Source organism: Zeus faber (assembly GCF_960531495.2).
Source record: "Zeus faber genome assembly, chromosome: 4".
Taxonomy (NCBI): Eukaryota; Metazoa; Chordata; class Actinopteri; order Zeiformes; family Zeidae; genus Zeus; species Zeus faber.
In genome coordinates this window covers 12,517,565-12,533,259 of record NC_137191.1, presented here as the reverse complement: position 1 = coordinate 12,533,259, position 15,695 = coordinate 12,517,565, and the positions used below count along the sequence as shown (strand labels likewise).

The following is a 15,695-nucleotide window of genomic DNA, read 5'->3' as shown; positions in this document are numbered from 1 at the left end:
GGTCATTAAACACGACCAACGATCATTATATTTTTCTTCTAAAATAGACTTCCTTCACTTTGTTATATATAAGCTCCGGAGACGTGCGGTGAGGTCGGTGGCTGGTGAGGCGCTGACTTTTTCAGTCAGATCTACAAATATATCAACCCAATAGAGTAGCTTAGATTCACCATTCAGTTGGCAGCTTGCACATTGAATACTGGTTGTGTTTCATATCTCATATCAGCATTCTTTACACACAGAACGAACGTTAATTTTATAGCGGCTCAGGGAAGGAGCGCATTTGCTCTGCGCCCTCCGTGTGTTTATTAATTTTCCATCGCAATTCCACAATTACCATTAGTATTTAATTCAGTGATTTTGATAATAAAAATGATTGAAATTATCGGAATCGTACATAAATTTCACTTATAGCATCAGTAGACAAATATCAATATTTATTTTATTTTATCATCGTTTCTTCTTTTCACGATGACAGGCGAGGCTCACCTGCCTCCCCTGGCCGCACGTCTCTGAGCTTATGAAGTTTTCCATTTAATGTCTCTTTCAATTTAAGAATGCTTTATTGGTAAAGCCCGCGCTTTAATTTGATAAACTTGTGCGGCCAAAGCACATAAAATGTTAATGTTAAGATGAGTCAACAACAACATTGATTATTCAGGACCGTGCTGTGACCCTGACCAGGTCAATGCAGATATAATAAAAATCTATTATTGGGGTCGATGGACAGATTATCTCTACTTTTCAGTCTTAAATTCAGCTTCGCCAAGCAGCCAAGTTTACAGTATACTTCCCCCATGTTTCCATTTTGTCTATTGTGCTGTGAGTTGAAATTGTTCTGTATTTTTGTGTAAATATACCCTGTTTGTCTTTCTCTGCATGCACAGCTAAGCATTGTACATCGTCGTGCAATGCCTTGTGCATCTCTCGGCAGTTTTAATAAGACAAATTACATACACTTACATAATCCCAAAGATTCTTTGGTATATGCCCAAATGGGTTGCTTAGATCTGTATTGAACTTTAAAAGCAAAACTGCCCCATAAAAAGTTGGATAGAACTGAATTTGTACGACTTCAGGTCACCATAGGGGCTCTTGGCCTTCACTTGCTTCGAGTGGAGCATATATATTTCCACAGAAATCACCTCCGATCGCTTTCGTCACTTTTCCTGTCGCGAGTGATCAAACAATTTTGAAATAAATATTTTAATAATAATTTTACAATATTTTACAAATGTATATGGCAGCCGGTCACTGAAATCGACCTGATCTCTGAATGTTGCGTACACCAGGATTCAAAGATAACGGTGCATTTGAGCTGACAGAAAATTATCTCACTCTCAAACACAGTAAGAAACTCCTCCAAACACGGTTCCCTTCATGAGCACGGAGGTCCTTTGGTGCGCCTTATAAATCCCCTTCAGGGGGCCAGAATCCTGTCCACTTCTTTCTTTATCCATCTTCATCACTAAAATTCACTTGGGAGTGCACGGCTGCAATTTCTTTGCAGGTTGTTGGCTTTTTTTTTTCTTTAGTTGAACGCACGGTCTATGCACCACCTAAAGATGCATGGGGGGGGGGGGGTGACATTGTGTTGATCCTTGTTGCTCATTCACTGAGTTGAGATACACCATAGTTTACAATTCTGGTCACAGGCAGCACATATGATTTATTTGTTAGTTGAGCAAGACTTGTGGCGTTATTTGTGGAAAAAGCCTAGATTATAATCTTTCACACAGTTAGCATGCACAGCATGCAAAATATCAACCATAACATTTAATGTTATTGCAAATACAAGATGTGAAGTTCCCCAATGCTATGGATCTTAATCTCTCATTCTCACCTTCCTTATATCTTTGGTCACATAGCATATGACACAACACAACACATATCCTTTTCCATGTCTCTTCACACACTTGTCCCTTGAATGTCTCTTTTCTACCGCTCATCTCCCAAACCCATAACCTTCCTCATATATTCGTAGACCACGTAGGAGATGGAAACAGCAGGAATAACTTTCAGCAGGTTGGGGGAAAGTCCTCTGTAAAGTCCAGCCACACCCTCCTGGGACACAATGTTCTGAAAAAGACCCGTCATGGAGAGCGGGGGGGCTCCCTTCACTGAGGCTAAGAGCAAAGAAAGCACCACCGATGCGTTAGATAAATTAAAGTTTAGGATATTGACCGTTCATAAGTGAACATGGCCGAAGACATGACACAAATGCTTAAATTTGTTTACATGTGAAATAAACCATTCGCTTCAATTGTGAATTTTTAGGCATGTTCCCAGCTAGCATTCGTGCATCATTATCTCCATGTATGTATTATTATCTCTGCGTATTTACACTTTCTATGGGGACAGGCGCTCTCACCTTGGGCCTGCATGCGGGTGCGGACCAGGGCCAGCGGGTAACTGGCGAGCTGTGCACAGGTGCTGGAGACGGCGCCACAGCCCACCAGCACCATGACCCCTGGGTCGGCTAAACCCTCCTTCCCGCTCAACCAGGAACTCTTAAGCGTCTGTAGGTGAGAAGATGTCAGAAGAAAGGACGTTATGTGTTAGCTGATCACGCAATGGTTTCATAATTGACTTTTACCCTTATCTGTGTATCGCCAAGGTGATCAGATGCTTTAAAAAGGAGGCAGATCGCGTGTGTGCGTGTGTGTATGCGTGCGTTCGTCTTACCTCATAGACAGCAAGGTCAATGCCAGCGTAAGGAACGATGCTCGCTCAACATGTTGGGTATGTAACCCTTGTAAAAGGCCCTGACTCCCTCTCTCCGGAGCATCTCTTTGGCGCAGTTTGCCATCCCAGAGTACTGGCCGGTTCGCCTGAGGGTCAGACGCGTCTTCAAAACCTTAAGAGACAAAGTTGCAGGAGGTGACAGGGGAAAGGACTAAAAACAAAGAGGACTTGGAGGATGACCCAATCAGTGTGTGCGGGTGCTCCTACCTCCATTGGATAGATGGTCGTCTGAGCTATGGCTCCGGCCAACGAGCCGGCTACAAACCTCTCATGAACCCTCAGACGCCCTTTCTCATTATTGCCGCGCATGACTCGTTTGATCTGCATAGATTCATGGATAAAGGAAGAAGAAAGTAAACTGGTTAAAAATAAATATTCCTGTTAAAAAAAAAAAAAAAAAAAAAAAGCGAGAAGTAACTTCAGAAGGTGAAAAGGTATGAGGTTGATACGGTAAATAGAGATGTTATTATTTGTCCTGGGGCTGCTACGGGGCCCGGGCGGTGGTAGATTATTAACTCAGAAGTGCAGTCAGTCAACAGTACCATGTGATAAGTGGAAACGACAATGTCACAAAAGATGTCAAAAGGAGGGACGCAGAAACGATCACACAGAAAGACGGATCCACAGGCTCCACCTGCTCATAAGCTGTGAACTTGATCGCAGTCTCCGGGGCGATCTTCAGGACGTTCATCCCGTTGCCGCGCCACATCGAGCCCAGTCCCCCCTCTTTCACCATGTATTGGAAACTACCCAATAAATTCCCTTTCCCGGGGAGGGAACCATGTACCTAGAAAAGCAATGGAGGGGGGTGAATTAATCTCCTCTGTTTTTTTTCGTTTTTTTTCTGGCAGGTTAGAGTGGACAAGCATGTTATACATTTCTATTCGCCATACATTAAAAAAAAAACACAACACACGCTTAGAAAAAAAGACTCTCCATTCCACCTCCTAATTGGTGATCACGTATGTATATCCCACTTTGGAAATCGCCGCGCTATTACTTTCCATGACTTACCTGGAGGAAGACTTTGATGCGGTCCAAGGGCGCGGTCCCTGTTCGGGACACGGACCCCGCCAAGGCTCCGGCCATCAGCTGCCTCCACACAGATCCAGAGCTTTTGTCCTGCTCCGTGATTTCATCGGAGACCCTCAGCTGTTCACCCGTGTCCAGTATCTAATGGGGCCGCAGCGGGAGGAGGATGGGATGCTGACTGGCTACCGCCATAACCCAAACTGCTTAATAACCGAGTGTTCCACTTTTTAAATCCCGGGTGCATGTCTCGGCGCCCTCACCAGCGAGCGTTTCCAGTAGCGCGCCACGTCCGCCATGTTGTCAAGAGGGTTGAAAAGGAAATGGTCTCGCCACTCGTTCCAGTCAATAGTCATGGTGCCATCCTTGTCCATACTGGCTAGAGCACGCACACACACACACACACACACACACACACACACACACACACACACACACACACACACACACACACACACACACACACACACACACACACACACACACACACACACACACACACACACACAAGCTCTTAAATCCTGAGTAGAATGCACAAAAGGTTTTGTTAAAATGGATCAACGTTAAACTGCACTCCCTTATTATTTGAAACTAATATTTGGTCATTTGTGTCGTGGCTAAGAACTGAAGCTTAGCCGTCATGGAAAGCCACGTGAGAATGTATCAGAAACAGATTTAGGCTTCATATTCAGTTAGAAATGCTTTTGTATGTTTATTATACAAAAGCATACTGTATTTTGAATACACTACTATCATGTATCTGTGTGAATTTACTATACCACCAGTGTTATTATTTATATTTATTATAATTATTCATAACATGTCACCAATATAATAACCTTATATTACTCTACTTTCTGTGAAGCACTTTGAGTTGCCTCTTCTGTATGAATTGTGCTATACAAATTAAGTGTATTATTATTATTAATATTATAATCATTATTATTATTATTATTATTATTATTATTATTATTATTAGAATTTCAATCAAAAAGGGATTGCAGTGAACATTCACTACAGACCTTCGCAGTATCCTGGCAGCTTCCTTCAGGCTGATATTCACCCCGATCTTGCGCAGAGAGTGTTGAATCTCAGCGGCATCGATCTCACCTGTGAACACACAGCCGTTCACAGATCAGACACTAAACCGTGCATCGGCCACTCCCAGGCACCGTTTTGAAGCTTTTCACTTTGAGATTGAGAAAGTGTAAACCATTGTCGTAGGACGTGTATTACAGACTATGACAGACCGTCGTTGTTCCTGTCCAGGCTGCGGAACATGAGTTTGAGCTGCCGCTCATGGGAGCGGAGGTACTCGGTGAACTCCTCAAAGTCCAGCTCGCCGTCCTGGTTGGTGTCTCCTGCCTTCACCATCTGTTAGGAAGAGGGAAAATAAGTTATGGGTAACAACTTAATCACGCACACACGCACACACGCACACGCACACGCACACACACACACACACACAAATTAGTCATAAATCAATTAAACAGTGAGTGTAAGGCATGGCTGAGGTGAAATAAAGAAAAGAGAATAATATGTAATTATTATTATTATTATTGATGATGCATTATGGGGTCAACAAACAAGTGGTTTTGTTAACGCTCCATTCGAGTACAGTATAGAGAACTAGGGTCCAAAGGAATCAACAAATTGAGAGACTCTCTCCTTGACAATTCGAGGGAAGGGAGGGGGAGAGAAAGGTCAACTCTCTCATCTTACAAAGGTCTGGTCTTGGTTATATAAAAATAGAAAGCTTCTTATCTTGTTTATGTGTGAAACAAACATTTAACATGATGGATATACTAATATCACGAAGTAACAACACATGCATAGACAATCTAATCTTCAAATATCGCATTTTTTTTAAAACCTTGACTAAGGACCTTCAAGTACTCAAGGTCCCATTTCATTCAACTTTTTTTTTTTTTTTTTTTTTTTTCAAATGCGGTTCAGTTGTCTGATAGGTGAGAGATCCCGTTTGGAAAAATAAATCATACATGCAAATCAGATTAGGCACCAGGCTCAGCTTGCTTAAGGGGGGGGGGGGTTCCCTGCCGATCCCAGCCAGATAGCCAGTCGTGTCAGGGCTTGTGAGAAAACGTTCACACACTCTCCGCATAGTTCGTGAAAGCCATTTGACAAATGAACTACATGTTTAATGGTTTTTTATGATATTTTGTGATTTTTATGATTATCGTTCATATTGCATCGTCTTTTGGGACGTTTAAATGAAGAAAAACAAACAAGCCTGTGTGTGTTCTGGGCTGGCTCACTTTCTCCAGGGATCCTCTGGAGAACCCTCGGCCCGCCAGCCCCGTGCGCAGCTCCAGGATATCGATCCGTCCATCCTTATTCAGATCCAGCTGATCGAACAGCTCGGCCCAGCGGCGCTCCCTCCCCGGCTCGGGCCCCGGACCGGGACCCGGGCCAGGACCCCCGCTGTCCTGGCAGCGCGCCGAGGGGAACCGGGCGCTGCGCGGCGGTTCCATCAGACCAGGCACCGGAGAGCCGCGTTCGGTCCCATGGAGTGCGAACGGGTTCCGGGGTTTACGGGGTGAACGGGGTACACGCCCTCCACGGCTCGACGGCTCCGGGCTCGAGGAGCTATTGCGAGGGTTTAAGCATCCGATCGCGCGCACCGGCGACACGACGGGTGAGCGTCCTGCGAAAGCCCCGCGGAGAAGACGGCGATCGCGGATCAACCGAGCGGTGGAAGGAGTGGGACGACGAACCGGCCCCGTGAAGTCGGCTTCGTATTGGGGGGTGGGGACGTTCCGCTTGCTATTCTGAAATTCTAACCGATGAACGTTTCACTTGTTTGTTTGCTTCCACTTTATTCAACAATTCTTTTGCACATTTTTTTTTTTTACGTCAATAGAGCATAAACACGTGTGTTTATTAGATAGACGCTGACGATGAAAGCGGGTACGGCACTTATTAAAGCACAATCTATGAGGTATTCTGAGCCGCCTCGTTAAGTCATTGAAAAGACCCGGATAGTCCAGCATTCCAATGTGAGACGAACTTCACTGTGGTCTGAGCCGCAGAGCGCTATTATGTCGCAATACTCGGTTCGCGAGTTCGTTTCACCCACATAATAAGTATCTATAATATATATATATATATACATTTATAAATTATATATAATAAGTCTAATTATACTACATATATGTATATAATATTTATATTATATATGTATACAATATATATAATAAACATATGTACACAATATATGTATATTATATATATGTATATCATTTATATAATGTATATAATTAAAAAAAAAAAAAAAAAAAAAAAAAAATATATATATATATATATATATATATATATATATAAATAAATAAATATAAGGTTCCTTCAAATAGGACGCAACTCTAAACTCCAAAGATATTCTGACCTATTGTCCGAGGAGGTCCTCCTTCAGGAAATTGAGTTTGGAAAATTAAATAAACTATTTGTCCCCGGGCCAAGATCTCACCACTAAGCATACTGTGAGTCTACCCCATGTGTTGAAAGGCCGTGGGTCAGGGTATTTGTGATTTTACTTCAGTAAAACATCGGAGTACTTCTTCCACCGCGGATGAATATTACATTTAGAATTGCTTCATCGAGTCATCGTGATAACTTTCACACCAGTAAAATGAGGCAACAGCACTACGTGTTGAACTCTTTGATGGACCACCTGTTGCATCTTTTCCTCAATACAGAAAAAAAAGAAAAATAAAGAAACGTACCCAATCCAGTTGTTTATTTTTTAATTCCATCACTATTTTGCCATTTCCTTCTCATTTTCTCACTTGTGTTTGAAAACCAACTGGAATCAATGTGTAAAAAAAGTAGAAATCAGCTTTAATACCTAGTGCGCTCACCAACTAAGCAGTCGGTCAGGCCTGATCTTTAAACAAAATAAACAGTTATTGCTTTGAGAAATGTGTTAAGCACAGCAAAGGATGTTGGTGCTAAAAAACAGTTGACAGTACCACCAAACAGGCTGGAAAGACCAAAGTGTGAGTGACACACAACATTGCCGTCAACCGTATTTTAGTATTATCATCGCTGTACAGTGATGCCAATACAACACTTGCTTTCTTTCCACAAAGGTTACAACTTATTAATATGAAAATACAGGTTTCTTTGTTTTGTCCACCCTGCTGTCCACAATAACAGAATCGTTGTAACAAACAATTAATGAAACAGGCCAAAAACCTCAGTTCTTTCTAACATGAAGCTGCGATGCCCCCCAGTGGAAGTCCATGTGATCAATGAATTGATCAACACTGTGCTTCTCTCTCTTTTTTTTTTTTTTTTTTTTTTTTTTAAGTGGTGAAGAGGATGGCGGCATGCCCCAGCACCTAGCTCTAAGCAGCTTTTCACGATCGTTTGATTTGCCAGTAGAGCAACCCTGTGTGTGTTTCTATTTCCTGTGTGTGTTGCTATTTGGACCTTGTCCCAGCATTTGGGGCTCCTGGCGTGCCTTTACTTTCAGGCACCTTGAGCACACTCAGATGCTTATGGAGGGAGGCGCTGGCCTTCTGGGTCACCTCCTGCTCAATCTTGTTCCTGATGGCAACTTCTAGATTCTTCAAGGAAAAGTAGCAGAGACCACGTTAAAAGTGAGTAAGTGCATTTAATCAATCAATGCAGTTATTTTAATGTTGAACCAAAATGAATGCTTGACAGAGACAGACAGACAACGGTTTCCTTACCTTTTTCAGCTTCTGCTGCTGAACAACTTGAGTCTTTTTAGGTGCAATGATCCTCCCTATTAAAAAAAAACAACAAAGTAAACAAAAAAACAGTCATAATAATCTTTACACTGGCTATGATTGTGTTAGAAATGTCCACTTCTTCAGCAATTTTACTGACGAACAAACACCAGGTCAACATGATAGCATGGGTTCTCCTCTATGTCCTCAGCTGTGGTGAGGCCACTCCATAAAAGATGGCTGATTGCACCACCAAGTTCAAGTTCAAGAGATTTGTCACATACATATAGATATATGCAGTTAAATGTCATGACACCCAGTGATTACGCACAATAAGCTCCATAATTTACTAAACAATAAAACAAACATTTATTGTTTGTTGTATTATTGTTAATGCCTTATGTAAAATTATTTTTTATTGCCGGTGTGTATGAAATGCCTCAACAATAAACTGTTGTATTTTGTTTTGAATGCCTAACTAAAAAAAATGAAATGTGGGTGGTTCGTGACGGTTGTGAAAGCGGCTATTGAACGCATCACCGGTGGCGAGGACTACGTGTTTTTTTTTTAAAGCAATTTATACCCTTACGAGGATTTCCATTTTCTTTTTTTTTTCGTGTTGAGTAATCATTGTTAGGAATACATTACTTTCAGCTGTATTTGGAACCTACTTTATCTTCCCTTGGTAGTTCATATGAATTATTGTTCATCACAGCTCAATGAGTTCAATGTGTACATTCCCGAAAGGAAAACGTGGGAGTTTCCGTCACATGTTGAGAGCAGCCTGTCAACACGGCTGCTGCTCCACGATGTTTCCGCTAAAATAACCCATTTCTAGTTTCTAGTTTCAAGTATTTTTTTTAGTTCTAGATTTTCCGACCGGAGGCAACGTAACTCTACACATACCTCCCTTTTTGGGCCCCCTCTGCTTGTTTTGCTGGGGCTTTTTTGATCCCCCAGGCCGCTGCGCCTTGAACTTCTGTTTACCCTGCGCCATGTCTACACGGGGACGGCTGTTTCCGCACGACCCGGAAGTGGAACTTGGTCAGCCCGCCGGAGGGCGCCCCCTCTGGACGGGACATCACCGACGCCGAAGCCACGTAAACAATAGATCCGACAGTAGACGGATCGACAGACACTATGAATAGATAGATACCATAGATACCACACCGTGAAGATCTGAGATGTATATATAGTATGAATACCTGAAACGTGTACTGACAGGAACCTAAACAGTCCGTAGATAAATGTTGAAGGTCAAATTGATCTGATCCAAGGTCATTTTAAGTACTACTGTACTTGCCTCTTGATGTACTGTATATTGGCACCAGTTGTGGGGTCATACGAAACTCCACCTTCGGTGCAAAAAGTCAAAATCACATTTATTTGCCAGTAGATTGCAAGAAAGGTGCACATGAAAGATGAGCATATAATAAGACGTGAGGAAATAATGTGAAATGCTTTAGTGTCAGGGAGCTTAAATGCGTAATGTTAAACTACTTTGTCTTCAATAAAACTGACTGATGTAAGTAAAACTAGGATAAAAACATGTGACAAATGATCCCTTGAACTCGATAATATAGTAAATATGCACAATAGGCGTTCACAAGGAGTTGCAAATCATGAGGAATAAGAACTGATTTCACCGTGGTTTTATTTGCCTGTTTTTAAACATTAGTTATGTGAATGGGAAATCTTGATTCATGACTGCACTTTACAGAATCATAATATACATATATATTAAAAAAACAAAACATCCAAGTTTGAACTATGTCCACGTGTTCCGCGACTAAATCCAGATAAAGGGACTATCATTAAATAACAATAACATAACGTACTTCCACTTAAAGAGGCCTTCTAAACAACCAGATGTTCCTAGTTTTTTGTTTTTTTCCACTTGCCAATCATTGACTAGTACACAAGTAGGCGGCTTGAATCATTTTCACATATGCGGGAAAAGGTGAAAACAGAAGCCGAACCTAACATTTGGACATTTCTTAAGCCATACTGTATATGGGGACAGTGGTAGGATAACTTAACATTAATAATATTCAACGCAGAGACTACTTTGACAAGCAGAAAGAACCGACCCCCCCCCCCCAAAAAAAAACAAAACAAACCCATCCTTTGCTTTGGGTGAAAGATATTCCAACAAACTTTGGCAAAATCCAGAGTCAATTTGATTGTAGAGGCGTCGGCCTCTGCTCTAGTCTGGCTTGGGTTTGGCTGTTATGTTTGGGTCCGGGCAGACAGAGGTAGAGTGCGACGTGTCAGTTTAGGAGGCCTCCTCAGCGGCATTTCTACCACTCAACATCGTAATTACACAGAACCACAAGATCATGAAGTAAAGCCGTGAAGAAGAAAATGAACAGTCGAGTCAAGGAATTATCATGAACTACAGACAAACATAATCTGGTGACTCCGTTTGAGAGAGAAATAATTTGCAGGTCACAAAGATGCTACATTTTTCTGGAACATCGTCTAAACCCAACCCCAATATATCACCCTTAAAAAGTAAAAAAAAAAAAGGGGGTTAAAGTGTATTTTACATGAACTGGTGACAACAGCGTTGTTGTGAGCTTCAAGAACACAAGGGCACGACAAGTGGGAGAGGTCAACGGGAAGAGGCGGGAATTCGGGTGAAAGGTGAGGACGCTGTTTTGTTTTTTTTTGTTTGTTTTTTTTTACAGCAATTTAATAATAGGCAGTTGACAACCACGCTATCGATGTTATGAATCTCTTTAAACATTTAATTGTTTTTCTATAACGCAGCTGCCGCACATCACAGCAGTCAAGACAGTTGCTCCTATCACATTTAACCATGGAGTAGAGGAAGGTGGGATGTGTCATTTATGTTGCCTTTTTGGGAAATAAACAAAAGGTCATTAGGGCGTGGTTAGAGACGGGTGGTTGGATTGTAGGTCATTGTTGGAAAGACTGCGGGGGCTGTTGTATCTCGCTCACGGACAGGGCACTGCGATAGCGGTGGGGTTAAAACTGGCTGGTCGTTGTCCATGTTGGGAGCTGCACTAACAATTGACTTGCTGGTTGTGTAAGGCAGTGAGGGCCCCGAAAACCGGCCCCGTAACATTCAGTAAAGTGAGTACGCATGTCCCATGTAGACACCAAGACCTAAACGCATAATACCTCTTATAAAAGTACCGTTTGGACGGACAACTGGTCGGGTATCATCGATTTAGGAACTTGAGTGGATGAGTTGGTATAACAAACACTGCTATTCTTAGTGACTTTGTACACATGGTTGATCTCGTACGCGAGACTGGTGGGATGGAAGCCAGTCTTAAATGAAGAATAAATTAACGGCATTCTCAGTCAGTAGGACAGAACAATCCCAATGTCAATCATAAAAAAAAGAAAATAGGAAAAAAAAATAGACTGCAGCTTGTGCAAAAGTTGCCACAAAGAATTTTGACAAAGATATCGTGATATCTGTGTGGAAACAATGCATAATAGAAAACAGCCCACCAGTTGGAATATTGATGTCTTTACTACAGGAAAATATCAGCTCCATGAAGTTATGACCGTAACAACCTCCACCCCCACCAATTCAGACCTAATTTGTAATCATATGCAGTGTTTCCTTTCTGAGCTATTGAAATTGTAATTATATAGTAATGATACATGATATCAAATAAAATTAGGAATAGTAAAATGCAAACCGTGTGAGGTATAAATATAGCCATGTATCATCATAGGCTTCAGCTGAATGAGTGTTTTTGCTTTGTGTCGCAAATTTAATAGCAAACATTTAACTAAGTACAATTCATAATGTGATTCAGAAATCCGGGCTCTCAAATATTATGACCTATCAATTTTGCTTGAATTATACTTCAGAATGTTTCAACACAGAGAAAATGAAAAAATGTTAATATAACATTTTAAATTTGGGCAAATTTTGCTTAAAATAACCAAATATTTGGTTAAATATATGCTACCTTGAACCAGAAGGGGTTAGTTTGTATACACTATGTACACATCAACAAGGATATTTATTTACAATTAGGCAACAGCACTTTAATCTCACTTTTAGCACAGAGGCAGATCAAAATCCCTACTTTGAAAAGTCAGATTGGCCATGGAGTAAAACATTTAATAGAAGTTATATTTTCATCTGTAGTTAACAATGAACCTTATTAATGTTTTTTTAAGATTTATTCGCCAAATTGAATTCGTCGGACAGAATCTAGCTGAGCGCCATTCAGAGCAAAGGCCATTTAGACAGCGTGACAGAGCGAGAAGAGAATAGATGCCCTGGGGTGCGCTGTGAAAAAAACAAGACCAAAGAAAAATAAAATGAATGGGAGAAAAAACAACAGTAAGGGGAGAATGTACTGGTTTGTCTGCTCAAATCCCTGCAGTGTTCGTGTATATCCGTGCATCTTGTGATTTCATGTGTGTAACCGAACTTTGTGCACTGACATGTAACACTGACTGTGTTTATACCAATCTAATAAATTAGATCTCACCACAACCACGGCTGCGTGTGTATGTTGCAATGGACAGAGTGTCTGTGCGGCGAAGAGCACTCGTTTCAGTGGCAGCCGCACCCGGGCCACTAGAGGGCGCTGAAGGGGGCGCATCTAGAGGGCGGTGAGGCGCCCTGTGAGCGCTGCCTGGAGCTCCGAGGGGAGGAAGACGCCCAGCTCCGTGATGATGCCTCCTGTGATGAGCTGGTGAGGGGTCACGTCAAACGCTGGGTTCCACACTTCGATACCTGCAGCCACGCACAAAGCAATTTGAAACGCAGGAGATTTTATTTAATTTTTTTTAAACAACACACTGACATGAAAATATACAAAGCGTGGAGTATTTTTGGACACCCAGAAAGAAACAGAGAGCTAGGCAGGCTGTCTAGACGGAGAAGATGCAAATGCATGCGCGCGCGCACACACACACACACGCGCACACACACACACACACACACCTCATTAAATGAGGGTTTTAATTAATGTTATGTCACTGGGTGCTTCTCTCTAGCTGTCCAATTAAAAAATGCGCGACACTGCTCGATCAGCAGTCTCAAACTCACCTGGGATACGCTGATCCCTCTATTCAAGTACCAGTCTCCCTCCCGCCATGTCCTTCATTATTAAGCTTTGTAACCTCTGCTTTTTCTACAAATCAGACAATCAAGTACTTTCTTCAGCATTTCCTTTCCTTCTACAGGCCGAGATATTGTCGTTCATCCTCAAACTTTTAGAGTTTTTGCCAGACCCAAATAGCAGCCTACATAGGTCCCAAAAGCCAGCAAAAAAAAGACTGAAAATATTTTAACCCCAGCCCCAAATCCAGCTTACCTGGAGCTGCGATGGGGACTCCATTTATACTGGTAAGTTCCTCGGGAGGGCGCACTTCGATGATAATATCTCTGCCACTCTCAAGACTCAAGTCACATGACGTGCTGGGTGCCGCCACATAGAAGGGAATCCCATGGTGCTTTGCAGCGATGGCAAGCTGGTATGTGCCCACCTTGTTGGCTGTGTCGCCATTGGCAACCACCCTGTCCGCACCTACCACCACAGCTGAGATAGAGAGGACAGAGAATGGTTTGGGAACAAAAGGGATGATTAGGGAGAACTTTGAGAATTATTTGGGGGAACTTTGCAGGGGGTGTTTCCAAAGCGTCGCACAGGTTCCACACCTGCCTGAATGAGTTGATGGAAAAACTTAAGTAGCTCCCACAAGCCTGTACCTGTAACACCCCTCTCCCTCATAGTCAGGGCGGCCATGCTGTCTGTGATGAGTGTAGCGGGGAAGCCCTCTGCCACCGCCTCATACGCAGTTAGTCTGGCTCCCTGGTTGTACGGCCGGGTCTCTGTGCAGTAGACCCGCTTCAGCCGGCCCAGGGTATGGAGGCTCCGCACCACGCCTGCGACACGCGGGGTCTGGTTAAAACACACGGCTGACTGCCCTCCACTCTACCTCCTCCTCCTCCTCCTCCCCCCCCCCCCTCCTTACACATGCACAGCCGGAGTCTTACCCAATGCAGTTCCATATCCAGCTGTGGCCAGGGAGCCGGTGTTGCAGTGTGTCAGGATGGTGACGGAATCCCGCGGGACGCCAGACAGGATGTGCTGGGCGCCGTAGTTACCAATCTTCCTGTTGTCGTTAACGTCGCGTTCCAGCATCTCTTCTATCCAGGCGATCACGCTGCGGGCGAGAGCGCATTCCTACTTATCTTGTCGACGTTTGGCATTATTCGCCTGTCGCGGCGCCTCGCGTATCGCCACCCATACCTCTCACGGAGCTGCTCGGAGTTCTTCTCCATGCTCTCATTCTCCGCAAACTCCATCAGCTCTCGGGCCGCGCGGCCCATGTTGACGGCGGTGGGCCGGGCCGAGGTCAGATGGCACAGAGACTCGCGGATGAAGGTCACGGGGTCGTCGCCCCCAGCGCCGGCGCGCAGCTCCACCGCCACGCTGAGGCAGCCCACGATGGCGATGGCCGGGGCGCCGCGCACCTGGACACACACGAGCAGGGAAGGAAAGGAGTCTCTCATCACCATCGCTTCGTCTCTCTGGGCGTGACTACCCACCGCTCAGGAAACCGGCTCCGCCCACTAATGTGACGAAAAGTTCAACTCTTTTATCAAGATTCGGTTCCGGACGAGTGACTCAGTGGGATGAGTCGTTCGTTTGGCTCAGTTGGTGTAACGCACGAAGGAGGACTTCCGGGAAACGACGAACAAGAGACGGCAGCAAAATACACACATTTTAATTCTGCCAAATTGACTGATTTAGGCGGAAGAATGCTAAGTGCGGATGTCAAATGTTTTAGCTTCATTCTTTCAAAATTAACTGCGTGTGAATTACAAACGTGATTTACGTCACTCAAAATAGAATTGTTTAGTCAGGGGTGATTATTTTCAGTCGGCGAGTCGAAGGTTCTCCCGCCCGCCCAATCAAAGCTCAAAGAGCTTGTTTGGGTCCGTCGCTCTTTCTGTTTGCAAACCGAGGTTAAACAGAGAAGACGAAACAAACAACGCTTTCGCCAAAGTGACTCCAGAGCCACAGAGAGGATTTGTTTGCGGATCGTTCCCGCATCAATACTCTTCACCCCTCAGCTCCAGGTGAATGTGCAGAACTCTGGCAAAAAGTAACACTGTGTTCACACACACACACACACACACACACACACACACACACACACACACACTTCAGGGGAGAATGATCCATCCCTCCAATTAAG

At 43.5% G+C, this 15,695-nt stretch overlaps 3 protein-coding genes across 3 annotated transcripts in view; all 3 read right to left on the bottom strand.

Annotated features, from left to right (window-relative positions):
- Positions 1 to 1,569: 1,569 nt before the first annotated feature.
- Positions 1,570 to 6,754, bottom strand: slc25a23a (solute carrier family 25 member 23a). Its single transcript, XM_079999025.1, is given in 11 exon segments — positions 1,570 to 2,126; positions 2,372 to 2,519; positions 2,686 to 2,730; positions 2,732 to 2,857; positions 2,953 to 3,066; positions 3,380 to 3,532; positions 3,760 to 3,918; positions 4,038 to 4,149; positions 4,797 to 4,884; positions 5,025 to 5,148; positions 6,051 to 6,754. Coding segments are annotated over 11 exon segments (1,473 nt in total). The 5' UTR covers positions 6,267 to 6,754; the 3' UTR covers positions 1,570 to 1,938.
- A 766-nt stretch (positions 6,755 to 7,520) lies between these two features.
- Positions 7,521 to 9,503, bottom strand: cUnh19orf53 (chromosome Un C19orf53 homolog). Its single transcript, XM_079999039.1, has 3 exons — positions 9,393 to 9,503; positions 8,487 to 8,542; positions 7,521 to 8,360 (listed from the first exon to the last, which is right to left on the bottom strand). The coding sequence occupies exons 1-3, from the start codon at positions 9,481 to 9,483 to the stop codon at positions 8,214 to 8,216; spliced, it is 294 nt and encodes a 97-aa protein (XP_079855165.1). The 5' UTR covers positions 9,484 to 9,503; the 3' UTR covers positions 7,521 to 8,213.
- A 1,109-nt stretch (positions 9,504 to 10,612) lies between these two features.
- The window catches only part of mri1 (methylthioribose-1-phosphate isomerase 1), a 6,224-nt gene continuing 1,141 nt past the window's right edge, over positions 10,613 to 15,695 (bottom strand). The window contains exons 2-6 of the mRNA XM_079999032.1: positions 14,744 to 14,967; positions 14,488 to 14,657; positions 14,200 to 14,376; positions 13,805 to 14,029; positions 10,613 to 13,221 (exon numbers count right to left, since the gene is read on the bottom strand). Of these exons, the coding sequence (XP_079855158.1) occupies positions 13,088 to 13,221; positions 13,805 to 14,029; positions 14,200 to 14,376; positions 14,488 to 14,657; positions 14,744 to 14,967 (930 nt within the window). The 3' untranslated portion in view covers positions 10,613 to 13,087. The remainder of the gene's footprint in view (positions 13,222 to 13,804; positions 14,030 to 14,199; positions 14,377 to 14,487; positions 14,658 to 14,743; positions 14,968 to 15,695) is intronic.

What these genes read in the sequence shown, in the direction of transcription:
- cUnh19orf53 (XM_079999039.1), bottom strand. Translation starts at nt 9,483, where the DNA reads ATGGCGCAGGGTAAACAGAAGTTCAAGGCGCAGCGGCCTGGGGGATCA. An exon ending in GAGGGGGCCCAAAAAGGGAG is followed by an intron (nt 8,543 to 9,392) that starts GTATGTGTAGAG and finishes TTTTTTTAATAG; the next exon opens with GGAGGATCATTGCACCTAAA. An exon ending in AGCAGCAGAAGCTGAAAAAG is followed by an intron (nt 8,361 to 8,486) that starts GTAAGGAAACCG and finishes TTTTCCTTGAAG; the next exon opens with AATCTAGAAGTTGCCATCAG.